The 17,475-nt window shown below is 44.4% G+C and overlaps 1 protein-coding gene across 4 annotated transcripts in view; it reads left to right on the forward strand.

Moving 5' to 3' along the window:
• The window catches only part of ebf3b (EBF transcription factor 3b), a 68,753-nt gene that overhangs the window by 32,249 nt on the left and 19,029 nt on the right, over positions 1-17,475 (forward strand). For 2 of the 4 annotated variants that reach the window (XM_059359135.1, XM_059359137.1), the window contains exons 7-10: positions 7,927-8,008; positions 10,466-10,583; positions 15,207-15,340; positions 15,963-16,089. In XM_059359135.1, coding sequence (XP_059215118.1) covers positions 7,927-8,008; positions 10,466-10,583; positions 15,207-15,340; positions 15,963-16,089 — 461 coding nt within the window. The remainder of the gene's footprint in view (positions 1-7,926; positions 8,009-10,465; positions 10,584-15,206; positions 15,341-15,962; positions 16,090-17,475) is intronic. The other 2 variants (XM_059359136.1, XM_059359138.1) reach the window with 1 other exon arrangement.

A 17,475-nucleotide genomic window follows, 5' to 3' on the forward strand; every position in this document is an offset into this window, starting at 1 on the left:
TAATTAAAGAAATCACTTTGATATAATTAGTCAGATTTCAGGAAGCTCATTAGTAGTAATTTGCATGAAAAATAAGCCCTGTAGTGGTGCTTAGACCCAGCTATTCGATCTGTGTTTTATCTGGTTACACATCAACCCCCATTGTTTGTTGTTTGAGGCTGTCTGAAGTGGCCCACAATATTTTCAGTCATTGCCCTGAGAAGCGATGGGGTATCTTTTAACAAATTCCTCCCCTAAAGCAAGTCAACCTGTATGTGGAGGCAGACACATGCCTCTGTGTACATAAGGCAGGAGGAGTGAGCGGCAAAACACTGTCTATTTATCTGTCAGGTTCCTGACAAAGAACTGAGCTGACAAGTAAGGGTTTCCCTCAGCAGAGCAGGGGGGCTTTATTCACCGTACTTACATGCCCAGTCTATGCCCAGAGACTCATGTTATTTGCAAATCACATTCTTTGAAAACTCACAAACGGGGCGAGACATGCCACGCTATGGGTTTGTCAGCTGCCTTCACAACAGCTAGCTATATCGCTAACAGTGTGCGGTTCGGTAAGGAAGCAGCTTTCTCTTAGCATTTGCCTTGCTGTCACTTTTTCCAACACATGCGATCTGTGTCTTCATGCTTGGGGTCTCTCCTCCCTTAGAGGGTTGCCATCTTCCCTTTGGACTGACAAATAAAACGCCCACACTCCCACTGAAATAAAAAAAAAGAGAGAGGAAGAGAGGAAAAAAAAAAGACACCCCTGGAATTACATCATTCGCTGCTGAAGCAACTCCTTCCAGAAACTGATGCACATATATTCACATAATTAGATAAAAGTAATGATTTAAAATCAAAAAAAGGATTTTTTTTTTTTCTCAGGATACCCCTGTCTTAGGAGAGGGGTTCAACATGCAGGTACAAAAACAGGACCTGTTTATTCTCTATACCCTTTTCCCACCATGGACGAAATCCTTCCCTAAACATCCGGACAGAGAAGCACTTGTGTGGCGCTGATGTCACAGACCTACCTGGCCTCCCTCTCACAAAAGCTAAGGTATCATTAGCTAGGCCCACACAATGGCCATTCAACCAAGCCACTGCGCTCCTCAGGACTAGGGAACAATGTTATTTTTTGTCTCAGAATTATAAAGACAGAGTTTTGCAGGAAACCTGACAGACAAAACCCTTTAGAGGTAAATGCTCCAGGCGGCTTTTGGGTTTAATCTTTTCCCATTAGCATTTTACCCCCCCCTCCCTCCCTCTTGCTCACACACAAAGACCATATTTACAGGGTCAAAAGTAAAGGCTCACAGTCTCTGGAGACTGCTTTTTGTATGGATCTTTTCTATATATTGACAACACTTGCTTTTATTTTTATTTTCTGCTAATGCATTTTAAATGGCCTACAGAACAGTTCACTAAAATCTTAAACAGATTTATTTGTTTGTGGCTGTAAATACATTTTATTTTCACAACAGAACAACAAATTTAACACACTCTTTCACCCTTAACCAAATATTGTAAGGAATCACACATGCAAGCATATTAAAAATTATTAACCCACAATACAGGGGTTTATATAATAAAATAGTTATATTGTCAACAATACAACACAGCTAGGGTTCATATGTGCTACCTTTGTGTGTGTGTTTTGGTGCATGTGTGCTTACGTGTGCGTGTGCACACATTCACTTATGCTCTTGTGTGCATGTGTGTGTGTGTGTGTGTGTGACTCCATGTGTGTGATTCATTCCAGGGCAGTTTTAGTCCTTATAAAATATTCATTTTGGTTGTGCAGGGCCCTGTAATTGCCATCTCTCACCCTGAATTATTTATACCTCGCACAGACTGACAAAGCTTTGCCATACGGCCCCAGATGAATCAGAAAGCAGCCATCTCTGCTGCCAACAGCACTGGGCTTTCACACAAATATGGCAGCCACGTCTCTCTGCCTGGCCTCTCTTAATTTGACATTTTCTTTTTCCCCCTGCCTTTGTCCTAGGTGCACAGAAAGGTTACCTGTTAGCTTTAAGCACCGACCCGCTCTCTGTCTTTCTGTCTCTATCCCCCCCTGCCTACATGACAGTCCACATTGGGTGTTTTTTTTTTTCCCCTTCTGCGTTAATGTGGCGGCGATGTCAGAGTGGCTGCCTCATGTTTTATGATGACTGACCAGTCCTGACAGCCACTTTAGATGTATGTATTATACATTAGTAATAATATGATGTAGAAATACACTCGCATACATTTGAGCATGCATGGACAGACACCAAAAAACCACTGACTCACCGACCTATATATAACACAGACACATTCACACACATGCAAATAAGCCCCCACTGGCCTGCTGGATCCAGCATGGCTGTCGGTAAACGGTCAAAGCCCCCCTGCTGGCCCTGCCTGTACAGCTGCGTTCCTCTGCGTCCTGCCTGGGTCTGATCACTCCAAGGTGCCACAGGAGAGAGACGGCGCTGTATGGCTCTCATTGTAGACCGGCTCTGGGGCCTTCCAGAACCCCTCGTCCAACACCCTAAATACTACTATTCACCCCGGCCAGTTACTCCAACATATGCTTATCTTCCATCTCACTAGCGCAGGGAGGTGCTGACTGGTATTTCCTCAAGGCCCCGAGCTCCAATGCTGACCAGTAATCAAAGCACCATATTTCTCCTCATGCGCAAAAATAACCTGAAGACACCTCTCTGCCGTCCAGCTGGTGAGCAGAGTAAATATTCCCGAGAACTGTATTGTTTATGTACGTGATTATTTTTGTAATGTCAGCAACCTCACGACTGACATCGTTGAGACTGTCATTATCAGTAATCATCATCACGTTGTTTTTATGGTGCTGGTGATGATTCAATAATATTTATGAATTCCAGTTTGGATGCAGATGATGTTGGCTCTATAGCGGCAACCAGTGTTTGATTCATTTTTACAACAGGGCCGCGCAAGACAAAACAACGCAGAATTATTTATGTTTTGTGTCTTATTATATTGTGTTCAAAGTCCTGGTAGAGAAAAGGCGTATTCAGAGTAAAACAAAGAACAGCGTGCAACAGTACACAGCCTCAGCAGTATCTTGATGTGAGGGGATGGGAGAGGCAGAGAGAAAGCTCGGGGCTAAACATGCAGTATGTGGCGGGGCTGGAGCTAAAAGCTGCATAAAGCACACAGCCTTAGTCCACTGTTAGCAAGTGATGGATAGTTAGCAGGAGCTCCGAGTGTTCGTCTAATCTGTTACAGTAAACCTGTGCCAAAGCCTGAAGGGAATCAGTGGGGGCTTGCTAGGAGTGGGTTTGACGTGAAACCATTTGTGAAGACGAGCGATTCTCTTAAGTAAGAAACTAACAGTGTCCGGAGAGAGAGAGAGAAAGCTAGAGAGCGAGCGAGACAGGAGGTGAGGAAAATGAGTGAGAGTACGAGGAGAGAGAGAGAGAAGGAGGAAGAGATACCATAATGAGTCCTGTAGCCATGGAGTAAATGAAGAGGGATTGACAGAGTGAGGGATCCTCAAGTGAAATAATGTCAATGCCACTCTGCCCATTAGAGAGAAAAGGGGGATGGTGGAGGAGAGGGTAAAGAGGGATGAATGGAGGGACACAGCTACATCTTAGGGTGCAGAGGAAGCACATAAATTATTTGTGACACCCCCGCAACACACACACCACCAACAAAAATATGAAATATGAAACAACAAAATGAACTGACAATAGCAGCTGAAAAAATAAAGAAATAAGAAAACAAAAAAAGGCCTTGGAAATACCCAATAAATTCTCCAAGACATGTAGTTGTGATATTTGATGTCGAACAATAATAATCACAGTGACATCTGCCTTGCTGCTCTCGGAGGAGATGGGCAGAACCCGTGAGTGGAAGGGGTTAATCTCCCAAACCCAATAAGGTTGGATAGTGAGGCACTTGTTCCCTGATAAAGAAGTGATAGGATCTGTGGGTCTGGTCCCTCGGCGCTTGTACAGGGGTAGAGCAAATATTGTTAATGTGCTGTGGTTTACTTCAGCTAAGGCGAGAAAAACAGCTCTGCTTGACGAGAGAAGACAGCGGCGAACCAGAATACGACAGAAATGGCCACGCAGCTCAGCTCGGCCTCCCAGGGACTTAACTGGCATATATATCCAAGACCACTCAGTTGCATAAATAAGTGCTCGGGAAGATTAAGATCTATAAGTGTCTCTATTTCTCGTTTTACCTGCTCCGCCTTGTCACAACAGGGATCTGAATGCAGTTCAGTGGAGTGCCTAATAACTGGAGCAGTAGGTAGGAAAGGCAGGAGGCTTGACATTAAGACCCTGGCGTTTTGGAAATCCGATACGCTATTGACCCGTGTACTACTATCTCAGCGTAGAGATCTGGTGTCAGCAGATTGTAGTCTGACTCTTACCGATACTGTGGCCATCTGTCAGTGTATTGTGTAACGACCTAAACAAATAAGGGGAAGCTCTTTTGTACAATAAGGTGTACTATTGAAAGGAATAAAGTGTACTTTCATGTATGCAATTTAAGAAACCAGCCAGTGAGAAGAATTTCAAATAGCTCAACTTTTTTTTTCTTCTTCTTACAAGTCATTAAAAATATTACAAATCCAAAATAAAAAAATGAATGAAATTGACGAGAGAGCTAGCCTCCGCTGTCGATAGAGCCTCCTTAATAATACAACATTATCCTTATTTGCCCTCTTCACTCAAATCAAAGGGATGGACATTTATGCATGAGTGACATCAACCCTGCAATTAAGTTGGCCATTTAAATGAGAGAAGGCCTTCCTCACCTCGCCTGTTTGTTTTTTTCCCTCTCTCTCTTCTTTTTTTTCCTCTATTCCCCCTCTGTTTGATGATAGGAGAGGGTGAGCTAGAATTAGGGCGATGGGTCTTCCTTTGAGTGTCAGCCTAAAATGATCAGAGTAAAGATAAGAGGGTCTAGCAGCCCTCAAATCAGTCAAAGTGCCAAAGTCGGCCTTTTTCTCCTCAATTACCGGGTCTGTGAAGCCAGGGAGTGGAAGGCACCGAGCCTGCTGCATTACTAAAGAGACAATCTATTTCCCCTTTGACCAGAGGGAGAGAAATCATTATGGCATGATTAGTAGCTTCGGCAGCGGGCGAGCATGGAGGTACTACAGGAGAATCGTATTAATTGCCTTAGACCAAGGCATGAGCAGGATTGTTTTAACGTTGATTTGTGGACCTGTATGACTGGCTGTCGGAGATAAAAGCTGATGTCAGGTCTTAGTTATACTGGCAGACTTCGGGCATGCAGACAGAGAGAGCTGATGTCAAAATGAGCTTCCGAGGCTGCCCTGGAAGTCTTTCTCTATATGCCTGTCGATGTCTTCCTCTTTGTCTTTCTTCACACTTCATAGTTTTCCTTTACGCCTCCCACTATCCCTCCCTCTGCTCCCCCCATCCCTCAGATGGACTACACCCCACCCCTTCCCGCACTCCCTTTTCTCTCTCTCCTCCAACTGATAGCTGCCTTGGCCGATTATTTCATCCAGTGCGGTCCACTGAGAGCCTCCTCTCCCGGCTTTGGAAGAGCTTTAATTAGCCATGTTAATATCCCCTTCATTGGCCTTAATATCACTCAACACCTTCCTCCATCTCAGCGGCCACCAGGGTCCCCCTGTCCTGTCAGAACAGCTGATTATTGAGAAGGATAGCTTTAATCAAACCTAATTGCAGTTCATTCTTTCTCTCTATCCCCCTTTGCCCTCCATTGCCAACATCTAATGGCAGCGACGACTTGATATCCCATTAAAAAACAATTAAACAACCTCCTTTTGTCTCCGTGCGTGCCAAAACACCAGCACAAACTTCTGTAGATATTTAAGAAGTAAAAGAGAGAGAGAGGGGCCTTGTCTTAATTGCTCTCCTTCTCACCAAGGACCAATTTGCACCGTGCTCATGGAGAATCTTAACCAACTCAAATGTAATGGATGCTATAGCACTGCCACTGCTGCGGACTATGAAAATTAAGCTTATCTTTTTAGCAGAGAAATTGTGCTTAATTGCCTTCATAACAGTAAACATAAAGGAGCCACTTTATGATAGCGTGGGCACTCCATTTCCTGTGTTTATTGTTTCTTAACTTTTGGTTTCGCTGTAGTCGGAACAGTATGTAAAAGCATTAAAGTATCCAAGAAAAGAGACAAGACTAACTCTGAAAGTAATGTGTTTCTTTTATGAAGTCAATGCATTGCAGAGGAAATGTATTCTATCTCTTGCTCTGACATAAATTGTCTACCAACGGGTGATGCATGTGCATGCACATGCTCACACACACACACATACGGGCACACAAACACACACACTGGCCTTACCCAATCTGTATGAGAGGCGACAGACAAATAAAAGTCGTATTTCAGGTCTGCTTTCCGCAGATGTCTGCTGCTCTACATTATGACTCTTTGGGGAAATAAAAACAGGGTCAGGGAATTAGAGTACATAATGGTCATTTTGATGATCAGCCAACAGATGCAACCCGAAAACACAGTGAACACAATCAAGCGAAATGCACTAATGACAAGTCAGGTTTTTTATGGCCTCACCACACACCGACAGGCAATCAGCATTCTGGCATGGGTTAAAACGTCTTTTATTGATGTCCGAGCCAAAGCTCCTTGGATGTGGAGTGAAAATATTTTCTCACCTCTCCTCTCCCTCCTGGGCCCTCAGTGAAGCACAAGGTATAGGAGTCTATCGAAGAACGCTTCTAAATGACCAGTGCATGTGTTAATGTGGCCAGGGTTAGAAGGGTCATTTCAGACTCTGATTTATGGCTTGGCCAGGATCCCACTGGGTGAAGGAGAAGTCTTCAGTGTTGTGAAAGCCGTCCTCACAGGCCACACAAGCCACTGTATTTAGCGGAATGAAATGGCCGTGCAATCTATGGTGCAATCTATGGTAATCCAATGAGCCGCTGTGATTCTGTGAGCCAAGGTAGTATTACAATGGAAACCACAGTATTGCATATAGTAACGCTAGGGCAATGTGATGAAAAATAAATATCTCTGCATGGTATTTATAATGAATCGGAGAAAGCAAAGGCACAATCAGTCATGATTCTTTGGGGAGAATTTACAAAAACAAGTCAATTTCATTGTTTATTCTGTGTTGTTGTGTAAGATTTTACACAATAGGCAACATTCTGAAACAATTTTTCTTATTGGCCCTGTTGTTTGTCTTCCACTTTCTAACTGTTTTTATGTCTGTGAGGCCACATCTGATTCACAGCTCTCAATACGAGGCTTTATCAATACATTCTGCAATACATTCTGTGAGTCCTGAGAGAAGGAGAGGAAGGCAGCTTACAAACTAACCAAGCCCAGATCTCACTCAGACGTGACATTTGTTCAGAGACGATTAGCCAGGTTGTAATTTGTGGCATAATTGCCTCACCCACCCACAAGTGCATGGGTGTGTGTATGCGTTGTGTGTCTGTGTGTGTGTGGCATACGGTGGTCCCAGGAGTGTCCGCCTAATTGCCTGACAGGACTATAAGTTTTGTGGCGCGCTCCCACCTTGTTAGGTCCTTTATCCCTGATGCTCTTCAAACAAGACCTGGTCACAGGTGGGCCTCATTTGCTTCCCTATTGAACAGGAGTACTTTAATTGCACAGGGGGTGTCCTGGGATTAAAGAGGTGGGTGGAATATCAAGTGACTTCCTGTATGTTAGTGGCAGATGGGTGTTGGGAAAGACCCATGAACTCAGGTGAGGGGATGAGATGACAAAGAGACTGATGTTCTCGATTTTGAGGGAATGATAAGTGCTGCGACTTCCCAAAGAGAAGCGGTGCGATGTCACGTTTGTGTCTGATGAATGGATCCGATGTGAGAGTGTTTGAGGATTCTTACTTATATATTCCACATCTTGGTCATTTGACAGGTGTATTTAATTGTTCTTTGCTTTTGTTTTGTGCTCTCTTTCAGATTCTTCCTAAAGTTCTTCCTCAAGTGCAATCAGAACTGTCTGAAGAATGCAGGGAATCCACGAGACATGCGCAGATTCCAGGTGACTGAAGTCTCACAAAAATTTCATACAGGTCATCTGAAGGGATGCACCAGTACCGATACTATTGAATATCGAGGTGATACTGACTCAAATAACTGGATCGGAGACTACAGTGTTGATATATTCAATTTGATTATATTAAATACTATTTTGTATACATTACATACTGGAATTTTAATTCCTGTTTAAGTATTGATACATAAGTTGATGCATTCAAAAGGTTTCCACTTAAATTATTATTACCAAATTGCCAGTTCACAATTTGACATTTTCATAATATATATCAAGTTAATGAATTCATATCTTGTATTTCTTTTGGGGCTGTCAGCGCAAATTTCTTTTAACGGCTCTAAATAGTTTTGCACATTTCCGCAGGTTTGTCGGATTGGTGCATCCCTTACTTTCTGTTTATTTCTCTGCCTCTCACTGTCCTTCTTTTTTTGCAGACACACAGGTGTACAAAAGCTACGCTAAGTCACTTCGACACACATATGAATACAATTCTATTATTGGCACTGAAGGAGGCAAAAAGCAGTGAAAGAGAGAGAGTGAGGGATTTTGTGTCCTGTGTGCTCTGGACAGAATATTTATTAGGGAATACCATCTGACACAAATAAGAATATAGGATTTAAGAGTGCCATCAATTGTGTTCCTGACAGCTTTCTGAGCCCCAGCGCAGAGGGGAGGACGATCCAACCACATGTAACAACAGTGTTAACTCAGGATCTGTCTGGCAGCGGAAACGCATACCTTCTTATACACACATATGCGCAGGCACGCAGACACACACACACACACACACACACACACATATGGATGGATGCCCATACAAGCTAGAAGCGCATATATTTGCTTTCACTACATCCTTCGCTCATTCTTACCCACATATGCATACACTTAAACTCGCATATATGCAGTTCACTCTATAGCCAATGAAAACCATCTCAAGCCATCTGAAAACCATCATTATTGCGGGCTGACAAAATGCTGCGATTTACACTAAAAGGACATGACCGTTGAGCACTTTTACTGCTTCTTTAACCCTCCCCCTTCTAATGTGTCAAGTAGTTGAGCCTTGAAATTATTGACCCCCCCTGCTGATCCATTTAATCCAACCATACATCCATTCTACTCAGACACTTTCACCACAAAGCAGCCCACTAGGTCAAGGTGAAAGAGTGAGAGTTTAGTGTTATTTGTCCTATCAGGATAGTGACAATCTACAGGAGGGCGTCCGTTACTGACAGCACTGTTCTGTGATAGACACACAAGCCGGCATCCTCCAGGAGGAAGCCCAGACATGAAACAGACAAGACAGGGTGTCCCCTCCTGATGTCACCACCATCAGACCTCCCCTGCCTCCGCAAATCTTCCCTCAGGGTGAATGTGGACTGATGCATGACAGCCACCAAGGGCTTTCACCTCTCACTCCTGTGTGTCAAAAGGAATGCAAGAACTCACATTTCTTTTTTGTGAAACTAAAACATTAAATCTAAAACAAGATTTTGGATCTTTTATTTTTTTTTTCTGCTGATGATCATAACTTGTCTTCAGTCCAACTGTTAGCATGCCATTTTTCCCCAAATAGATTTCCCAGATGCTCCACCATAGGTGTTTCTCTGGCCAAAGTTGTGTATTCTGCATGCCTTCCACTCCACTTATTACCCCCAAAAACCAGCTGGAGGCCAGAGAGGGCCCAATCCATCATCCTCAGCTTGGCCCAGCTCTGAACCTGCTCACAAGAATGGAGCTCTTTCACTTCCCCTTCTCTCCCCCGCTACACCCCCCACCCTTCCCAAACCAACCAAAAAAAGCGCCCCCCTAAATTCCACTGCTACACCGAGGTCACTTACCGGCGAAGCAAACCTGAGAGGGGCTCTCTGTTTCCGGCTCAGAAACACTTTGGCCATTCACATGCGGCTCACTGTTTGGAGATGTGGTAGCCAAAAAACAACAACAAAAATAAGCATTATGAAATATGGAGTGTGGCTTGGAATCCGATCCTAGTAAAATGTTTGTTGAGTGATGGGATGGAGCACGGTTCAGTTGCTAATGACTCCAGTAATATTTTAAAAGGGAGGCCTTCCATCCTCAAATAGATGGACAAGCTGATCAATAATTCTGAGCTTCGGCTATGATGACAGCAAACGGAAATGGTATTTTAGTGATTGAAAAGTCAATTAGCCGTACACAAATGCAAGACACTAAAAAGCAAAAACAAAATGGCTGAGAAGCAGGGTAACTGTAATGCGATATGTCCAAAGAGAACAACCACTTCAAGAGGTTTGACAATAAAAATCAATAGCACACAGGCATGTACCTGGACACAGCAGAGTTTTTAAAGCAGCATGTACCCCAGAGCATTAGTGAGAATGTGTGTAAAATTATATCTCTCAGTCTTCATTTTTTATCTTACAATGTAATAAACTGCATGTCTCGCCTTCGCTCCTATTGCAGGTTGTCGTATCGACGACCGTCAATGTGGACGGCCATGTCTTGGCTGTCTCCGACAACATGTTCGTACACAACAATTCCAAGCATGGGCGAAGGGCTCGCAGACTCGACCCTTCAGAAGGTACGCCTCCTTATCTGGAGAATGGTAGGCACATTTTTACATCTTATAATTTGCTACGCTCCTTTTTCTCTCCTACTTTCTTTTAGACATCCACCCATTTCACAAACCACACACCTAGTTTGCTTCTAGTTCCTAGAATCTTTTGTTGCACCATCACTTTCATTTTTTACTCTTTTAGTTGCTTTTCCTCCATCATACTTATTGTTGTGTCCTGACTGGAAATAGTATGCATCACTCAGTGTATTCATCATGCCGATATCACTAATGACGAGTATAATACTCACAGTTTTAAAATGTTATACTACTTCCAGTCTCCTAATGCACCTACATTTGTCCTAAAAGCCGATGTGAAACATGATCAAATTGCTTAAGAATTTGGCTGTGAGGTCAATTTCCTGTCATTGGGTTCTGCAGATTTAGCTGTGAGTGAGCTGAAACAGGGGGAGGAAGGAGAAAGAGAGAACGGTGGAGGGAGGGAAGGGTGGGTTGATGGTGTGTGTGAGTGTGTGTGTGTGTGTGTGGAGGGGGGGGGGCAGCCTATGAGAAAAACAGAACTTACTGTTTTTCTTCCAACTGATTCCATATGATAGACTGATTGCCTGCTCAGCCAAAAGAGAGAAAAGAAGGACCACCAAACCATGGGAAATCCAAAAAGTAAAATGCACTAAACATAACCTCCTGACCCTCGTGGCCTCCACTTGCAGATGGGAGCACACACAGCTGAAACATTGTAAGAAAAAAAGAAGGAGAGTGGGCCAATTGTGCAAATTGCTTATCTTCAGATTTCAAGAGCCAATTATGGCTGGGCAAACAGTTTATATACACCACTGACTAAAACAAGCTTCTCTACACATTAATGGGCATTAATGGTTCTATCACCAAAAGCAAATGTAATGTTTAATACAACAACGACTAATAAAAAAAAAAAAAAAAGACTAGACAATTAATATATCTCTGTGCTCTCCAGTCCTGGTGGGGGAAAAAGCTAATCTATTTGTTTTTGTCTTTATTAATGACTCCTCTACTGGAGAACAAAATCAAATAATTAAAGTCCTGCCCGGAGCACCAAAGTCATTATGTTCACTGACGTTCTGTTTGTGTGTTTCACGTTTATGACACGATAGGTGTGGATCGCCTAGCAACCAGTTTCTTAATGAGGGGAGCAATTAAAGAGGTTGAGCCCTCGCCTCCATGTTCCCCCTCTCCCATGGGATCGTGTGTGTTTTGTGTGTCTGCGTGTGTGTGTGCGAGCGTGTGTGCTTGTGTTCTTTACAGGTTACCCCGACCCATCCCTTTCTTCCTCTCTTCACCACACTCTTCAAAGCAGCAGAGTGACGCCCCGTAAAGCAAGAAAAGAAGCTATTGTCAACCGCCCAGTTGAACATGTCTTTGTCTAATAACTTTAATACACCTTCCCTCTGCTTAACCGCGTGTGCTCTCACAAGTTGAGACCTTTTTTCTTTGTGCTTTTTTTCCCCTGCCTCCCAGGCTCAGCTCCATAACAAACTAATTTAACATGCATCAACAACGATTGCTGGCTTTGTTTGAGTCACCTTTAACAAACAGAGACGTGAGAAAAGGAGACCCGGTCATAAAATGTAATTCCAGCCTCGTCGTCCATGCTGCTCTGACAACTAGCAGGCAGACAGACAGCGTGCTTTAAATTAGCAACACATTCTTCTTTGGGAGTTCACTGGGCGAGAAGCCTCAGATATGCGGCTGGCTGACTGACTGCCTGTGTGGCTGAAACAGAGAGGCATCCTTCCTCTCAGCTCACACTGCACTTGTACCGACTTGCTCACATTGATCAAGAGGTGCTGCCCCCTATTGGCACAGAGACGGGATAGCCCGTGGATGACAGACTGAATCTCACCATGTGACATTTTTGTTCACTTGTGTGTACTGTCACACAACAAGCATATTATGCATTCAGACACGAATGTGCTTTGTGGCTGCCTGTCACTCAAACATGTATAGATTCAGGCTCAAAGGTGCATAAACATGCTCACAAATAGCCGAGTCTTTCACACACAGCATCACCCCCCACACATGCAGACACACACAAACAGCGCCGCACAGACTCTTTCTCTCACACACACGCACACACACGTTCCTCAGCTCAGTTCCACCATTATAGAGCCCCAGACAATATAGGAGACTCAGCATAGAGCCTGCAGCGCCTGCCTCATTTGCATGCCAAGTGGCTGTAATGCTGTTAGGGTTTATGCAATAAAGACAAGTGAATCCAGACTGCTGGGCCTAAGAGGAAGAAAGAGAGGGAGAAAAAGGAGGAAGGGGGAAAAAAAGGAGAGGAGGAAAGGAGAAAGAGAAGGAGAGAGTAGGAGAGAGAGAGGTTGAGAGTGAGTGAGCGGCAGAGGGAGAGAGAGAAAGAGAGAGAGAGAGAGTCAAAGGGAACAGATGGCCCAGGGAGAGGTAAAAGGTATAATCCCATCAGCTGCACTATCAACCGACCATCTGGACATCCCACAGCACAATTACAACACATTTCAGCAGGCAGAACAAAGGACGGCTTCGCGGGGCCACATCAGACCTGTTTGAGTGTCACAATACTAGAGCTGAGACCTCCTCTGCTCAGATCTCGGATCAGTTTTGACGTCCTCTACGGCAATTCCTAACCACCGAGGAAAAAGATTAGGACAGATCACAGATCGGCTGCCTGGGGTCATTTCACAAGCAAAGTGGATCTGGAAATAAATTCAAGCACACAAACAAAATAGATGCAGCAACAATTCAGCACGAAAAAACCCTAAACCCAAAACGAACCACGACATATGAATTCAAGTGGAGTGAATTTCCTCTACTGTAGCGCAAAGTTTGCAAAGACTTAGTGATGCAACACTCGGACCGGCAGGCCGGCTCTTTGCATCCTCATCCGTCCACTCCTCATGATGCCTATCATCTGCTGAGGGGGCATTGTGCGTGTCTGTCATCAGATCGCCTGCGCTGACTGTGTAATCCACTTCGCCACGGTCCCCATTCAGCACATGCTCCCCTCTCTGTCTGTGCATTGAGACATATGCAAATTTTTAGGCAGAAGGGTGGACGGCTTAGGGCCTCAGTCGCTGCCTCTCCATGGGTCCTTCTGTGAGTGGGAGGGGGCACTGGGATTTCCGAGGTGGTGCGTCTGTGTTTGTGTGTGTGTGTGTGTGTGTGTGTGTGTGTGTACGTGATTGTGTATGCTTGTCGTAGGTTTCAGGCTGCAGCTGCCCCCCAACAGTCACCGTCACCATCAGGCCCTCTTCTTGCCTCCTCCTCCTTCCTGCCCCCCTCTCTCTCTCTCATCCCCAAAGTCAATTTGTTTACAGTAATTTTGAAGGGTGAATTATTTGCTGTAATCGTCCGCACTGATGAAGGTCAGGCCCTTAGAGGGGGCCCAGCATGCCCATAGAGGGTTGGTCCTCTTTCAGACGCTCCGCTTCGCAATTAAGGAAAGCAAATGTCACTCCTCCAGGCCTCACAAATGAAAATCTGTACGAGGTGATTAGCATGAAGTCAACAGCGCCTGTTAAAGTCAGATTCCCTGTAGTACCAATGTGTGTGTGTGCACTTTATGGGCAGGGAGAGAGAGCAAACATGACCTGAACAGACCCAACAGCAAGGCAAACAAAGGGAGATGTCTTGTCGGAGGTGATCCATACAACAATGGCCGACTGTGATTTACTTACTGGATGGAAAGGATAATAGAGGTTTAGAACTGAGCTTGTAAAGAAAAAAGGAACTTGCTGAAATAGTTGCTCACATTTTGAGGAGTAGGAAAACATGCACAATTCATAGTGTATTAAAAGATATTGATGGAAATAGATTAAATTTGATATTGCTATTTTATGGCTAGCTGTCATGCTATTTCTGTTGTAAACACGGTGTTGTGCTGAACACCATATTAAGGTAATGCATCAAATGACAGTGAATGTGAGGCACCAGATCACTCAAATTAGATTATAATAACAACCCAGACTGTTGATGAATGGCAGAGCTACGTAGCAGAAGTCATGCCAGATGAAAAGCATTGTAATAAACAATATGAAATGGATTGAATCGATCACAAAAAGAAAGAAAAAAAACTCAATCTGAATAATTCATGAGTGCATTTCACGTTATGAAACCTGAAACTACACTCAGTGTGCCTGCACTGTACTGCATATGCAGAACAAAGGTAATGAAATAACGTGAACCAGCAAAGCTTTAGCTTGTCATTTCCACTTTAACAGCCTGTATTCTTGACTCATTTAAGATGTGTTCAACTTTGAAATTTTACTGTACATGTGGGCGCATGCTTAATCAATTCTGATAGCTACATTTGCCCTGACACATAATTTGCTCCATCAAATCATTTTCCTGGCGAGCCCGGCGTTTAGCCTTTGTGAAGTGGACCATTTGAAGGGTCTGCTTAACTACACCACTCCAGCGCGCTGATAAATGATTTTGATTCTCATGCCTTAAAGGACAAATCCATCATTTTTTTCCAGGGGCAATTTCCATGATATGTCTTTGTGAGAGAGACGTGGAGGTGATGCAGTAATGTGTCTGTATAGAAAGAGACATGGGCCCGAGTGTCGAAGCTTTTGGTGCTGAATTTGCTCTTCTCTTTTTGTCTTGGATAAGCAGCCACCCCGTGCATCAAGGCTATCAGCCCAAGTGAGGGATGGACCACTGGAGGAGCCACTGTCATCATCATAGGGGACAACTTCTTTGATGGCCTACAAGTCGTGTTCGGCACCATGCTCGTATGGAGTGAGGTATGAGTTTGTGGAGGTAACAGGGCTGAACATTGAGGAATGCCAGATTGCTCAGGGTAAATAAAATACCATGTCTGGATAGTAAATCTTGCAACTCACTTGCCCTAAAAACGAATTAAACACTGTTTTTTGTAGAGATAAGGAGTGAGCCATCTCACTTCTTTTTCAACTGTTACGAGAGTTGCACATGCGCAGTACTGATCTGGAACAAAAGTAAAGAGAAAGTTTATGAGCTAAAGTGCATTTCAATTATCCTGGAGTAATGGGGGGTAATTGGGAGGATGTGGGTGAAACTGCAACTATTTACTGTGCAGTTTGCTGCAATTTTGAGATCAAGGCAGATAAAACATGGTCGATTTCAACAGCTTATAAACAAAAAATAATGTATAGGGGCAAGTAAAAAATGACTTGGGGCAAGTAGATTTCTGACCCACTTGCCTGACCAGGCAACAACAAAAACAAAACATTAATTTTGAATCCTCGTTATAGATTTGATTAAAATCCAGCTAGAAACTCAGCTAGTTTTATTTAACTTTTTTGCCAGCAGTTTTAAAAGTACAGACTCTGTCGTTTGTTATTGCAGAGAGCTCATTATTTTTTTGTCTTTTCCTCTCTAATAAAGCTGATAACTCCCCACGCCATCCGCGTCCAGACTCCACCTCGGCATATCCCCGGTGTTGTGGAAGTCACGCTGTCCTACAAGTCCAAGCAGTTCTGCAAAGGTGCCCCTGGGAGATTTGTCTATACTGGTGAGTCAAAGCCTTCTCTTCCTCTCCCCTTTTCCGCAGGCTTCTCTTGTGCCCCCCCCTTCCCTCCTTCAACCCCAAGTCCAGGCGCTAATAATGAACTAACCAGGGCCCTGCTTGCTGAATGTTAAAAGTGTGAGATCTGCACTGCTGGCGAAAAGGTGTTTCGTGGAGGGGCTCCTACAAGTGCAACTCGATCCTCCTCTGACCTGCCATCATACAAGGGCGCTGCCAAGCTCTGTTAAACTCAAGCTGTCAGGATATCTCATTCTGCCAATTCTCTTTATCTGCCCTGTTGCGAGACAGATAATGCTTTCTGCTAATTTGCTGATTTTGTAAAGCAAAAATGTGGTTTCATATTTTATGAATCAGATTAGAAAAGCAGGTTAAGTGCACGAGTTGGTCTGAAGTTTTTCTCATGCGTGTTCAATATGAATTCATGGGAGAGAAAGTGTGCAAAGAGAGGCGTGTACGTGAGAGAGACGGGGTGTGTGTGTCACACTATAAGGAAGGGATCTGATTATCTTGGCTAACAGAAGGAAGTGGTGGTCTTATCTGTCATCATTGGTGAGGAGACAGAGGTTGCGGAGGTCAGAGCCTGTCTGACCTGGAAGCCTCTGTCTGTTCTAACTCTGATGGGCAGAATGAAACAGGGGGGGCGCGTCAAAGCACTCTCACTTCCCCCAGGCCTCCAGCACAGCCCTGGCCTTGAGCGCAGCAGAGCAGAATTGCAAAGTGTGGGGCTGGACCCCCCCCTTCCGAAACCCCCAACCAGACCCCTCCATCCTGGGGCAGCTGTTTCTCATCAAGTCCCCCCTCTCTCGCTCCCCAAACCACCACTACGCCCCCCCCAGCCATCCGTCCCCTTCTCCTCCAACCGTGCAGTCTGGCCCAGCTCTCCTGCATTTAACCTCCCTAGCAGGAGCGGAGCAGAGGCCAACAAGGCACCAGGATAATGAAACAGGAGTGTAGTGTGGCTGCGTAAGTGTATGTGTGTCTGTTTGTGTGAGAGTGTGAGAGCGAGTGAGAGGGAAAAAAGTCTGTGTGTGTGTGTGTGTGCACGAGTATGTGTACATGTGTTACTGCACAGCCCTGAGAAGGTGTATAAGTTAAGACATTAATGGCTTCTATAGCACCCTGGTGAAAGTGCCAGGTCCCTTAAGAACAGACCCCATTAGTCACAGAGGCTAAGCGGATTGGGATGATTACCATCAGGTTTTACTGGGGAAACGTGTCCCCTTCTCTCTATCTTTGTTGATTTTTCACCCCCCCACCTCCATTCTTCCTCTCTGTCTTCCCTGGGTTCCTACTCACTTCCAGTTAGTATAAAGATACAATTACCCCTGGAGGCAACGGTGGTACAATTGATTAGTGCGCTGAATTAAAAGA

The sequence above is a fragment of the Centropristis striata genome, chromosome 20 (assembly GCF_030273125.1).
Source record: "Centropristis striata isolate RG_2023a ecotype Rhode Island chromosome 20, C.striata_1.0, whole genome shotgun sequence".
Classification (NCBI taxonomy): Eukaryota; Metazoa; Chordata; class Actinopteri; order Perciformes; family Serranidae; genus Centropristis; species Centropristis striata.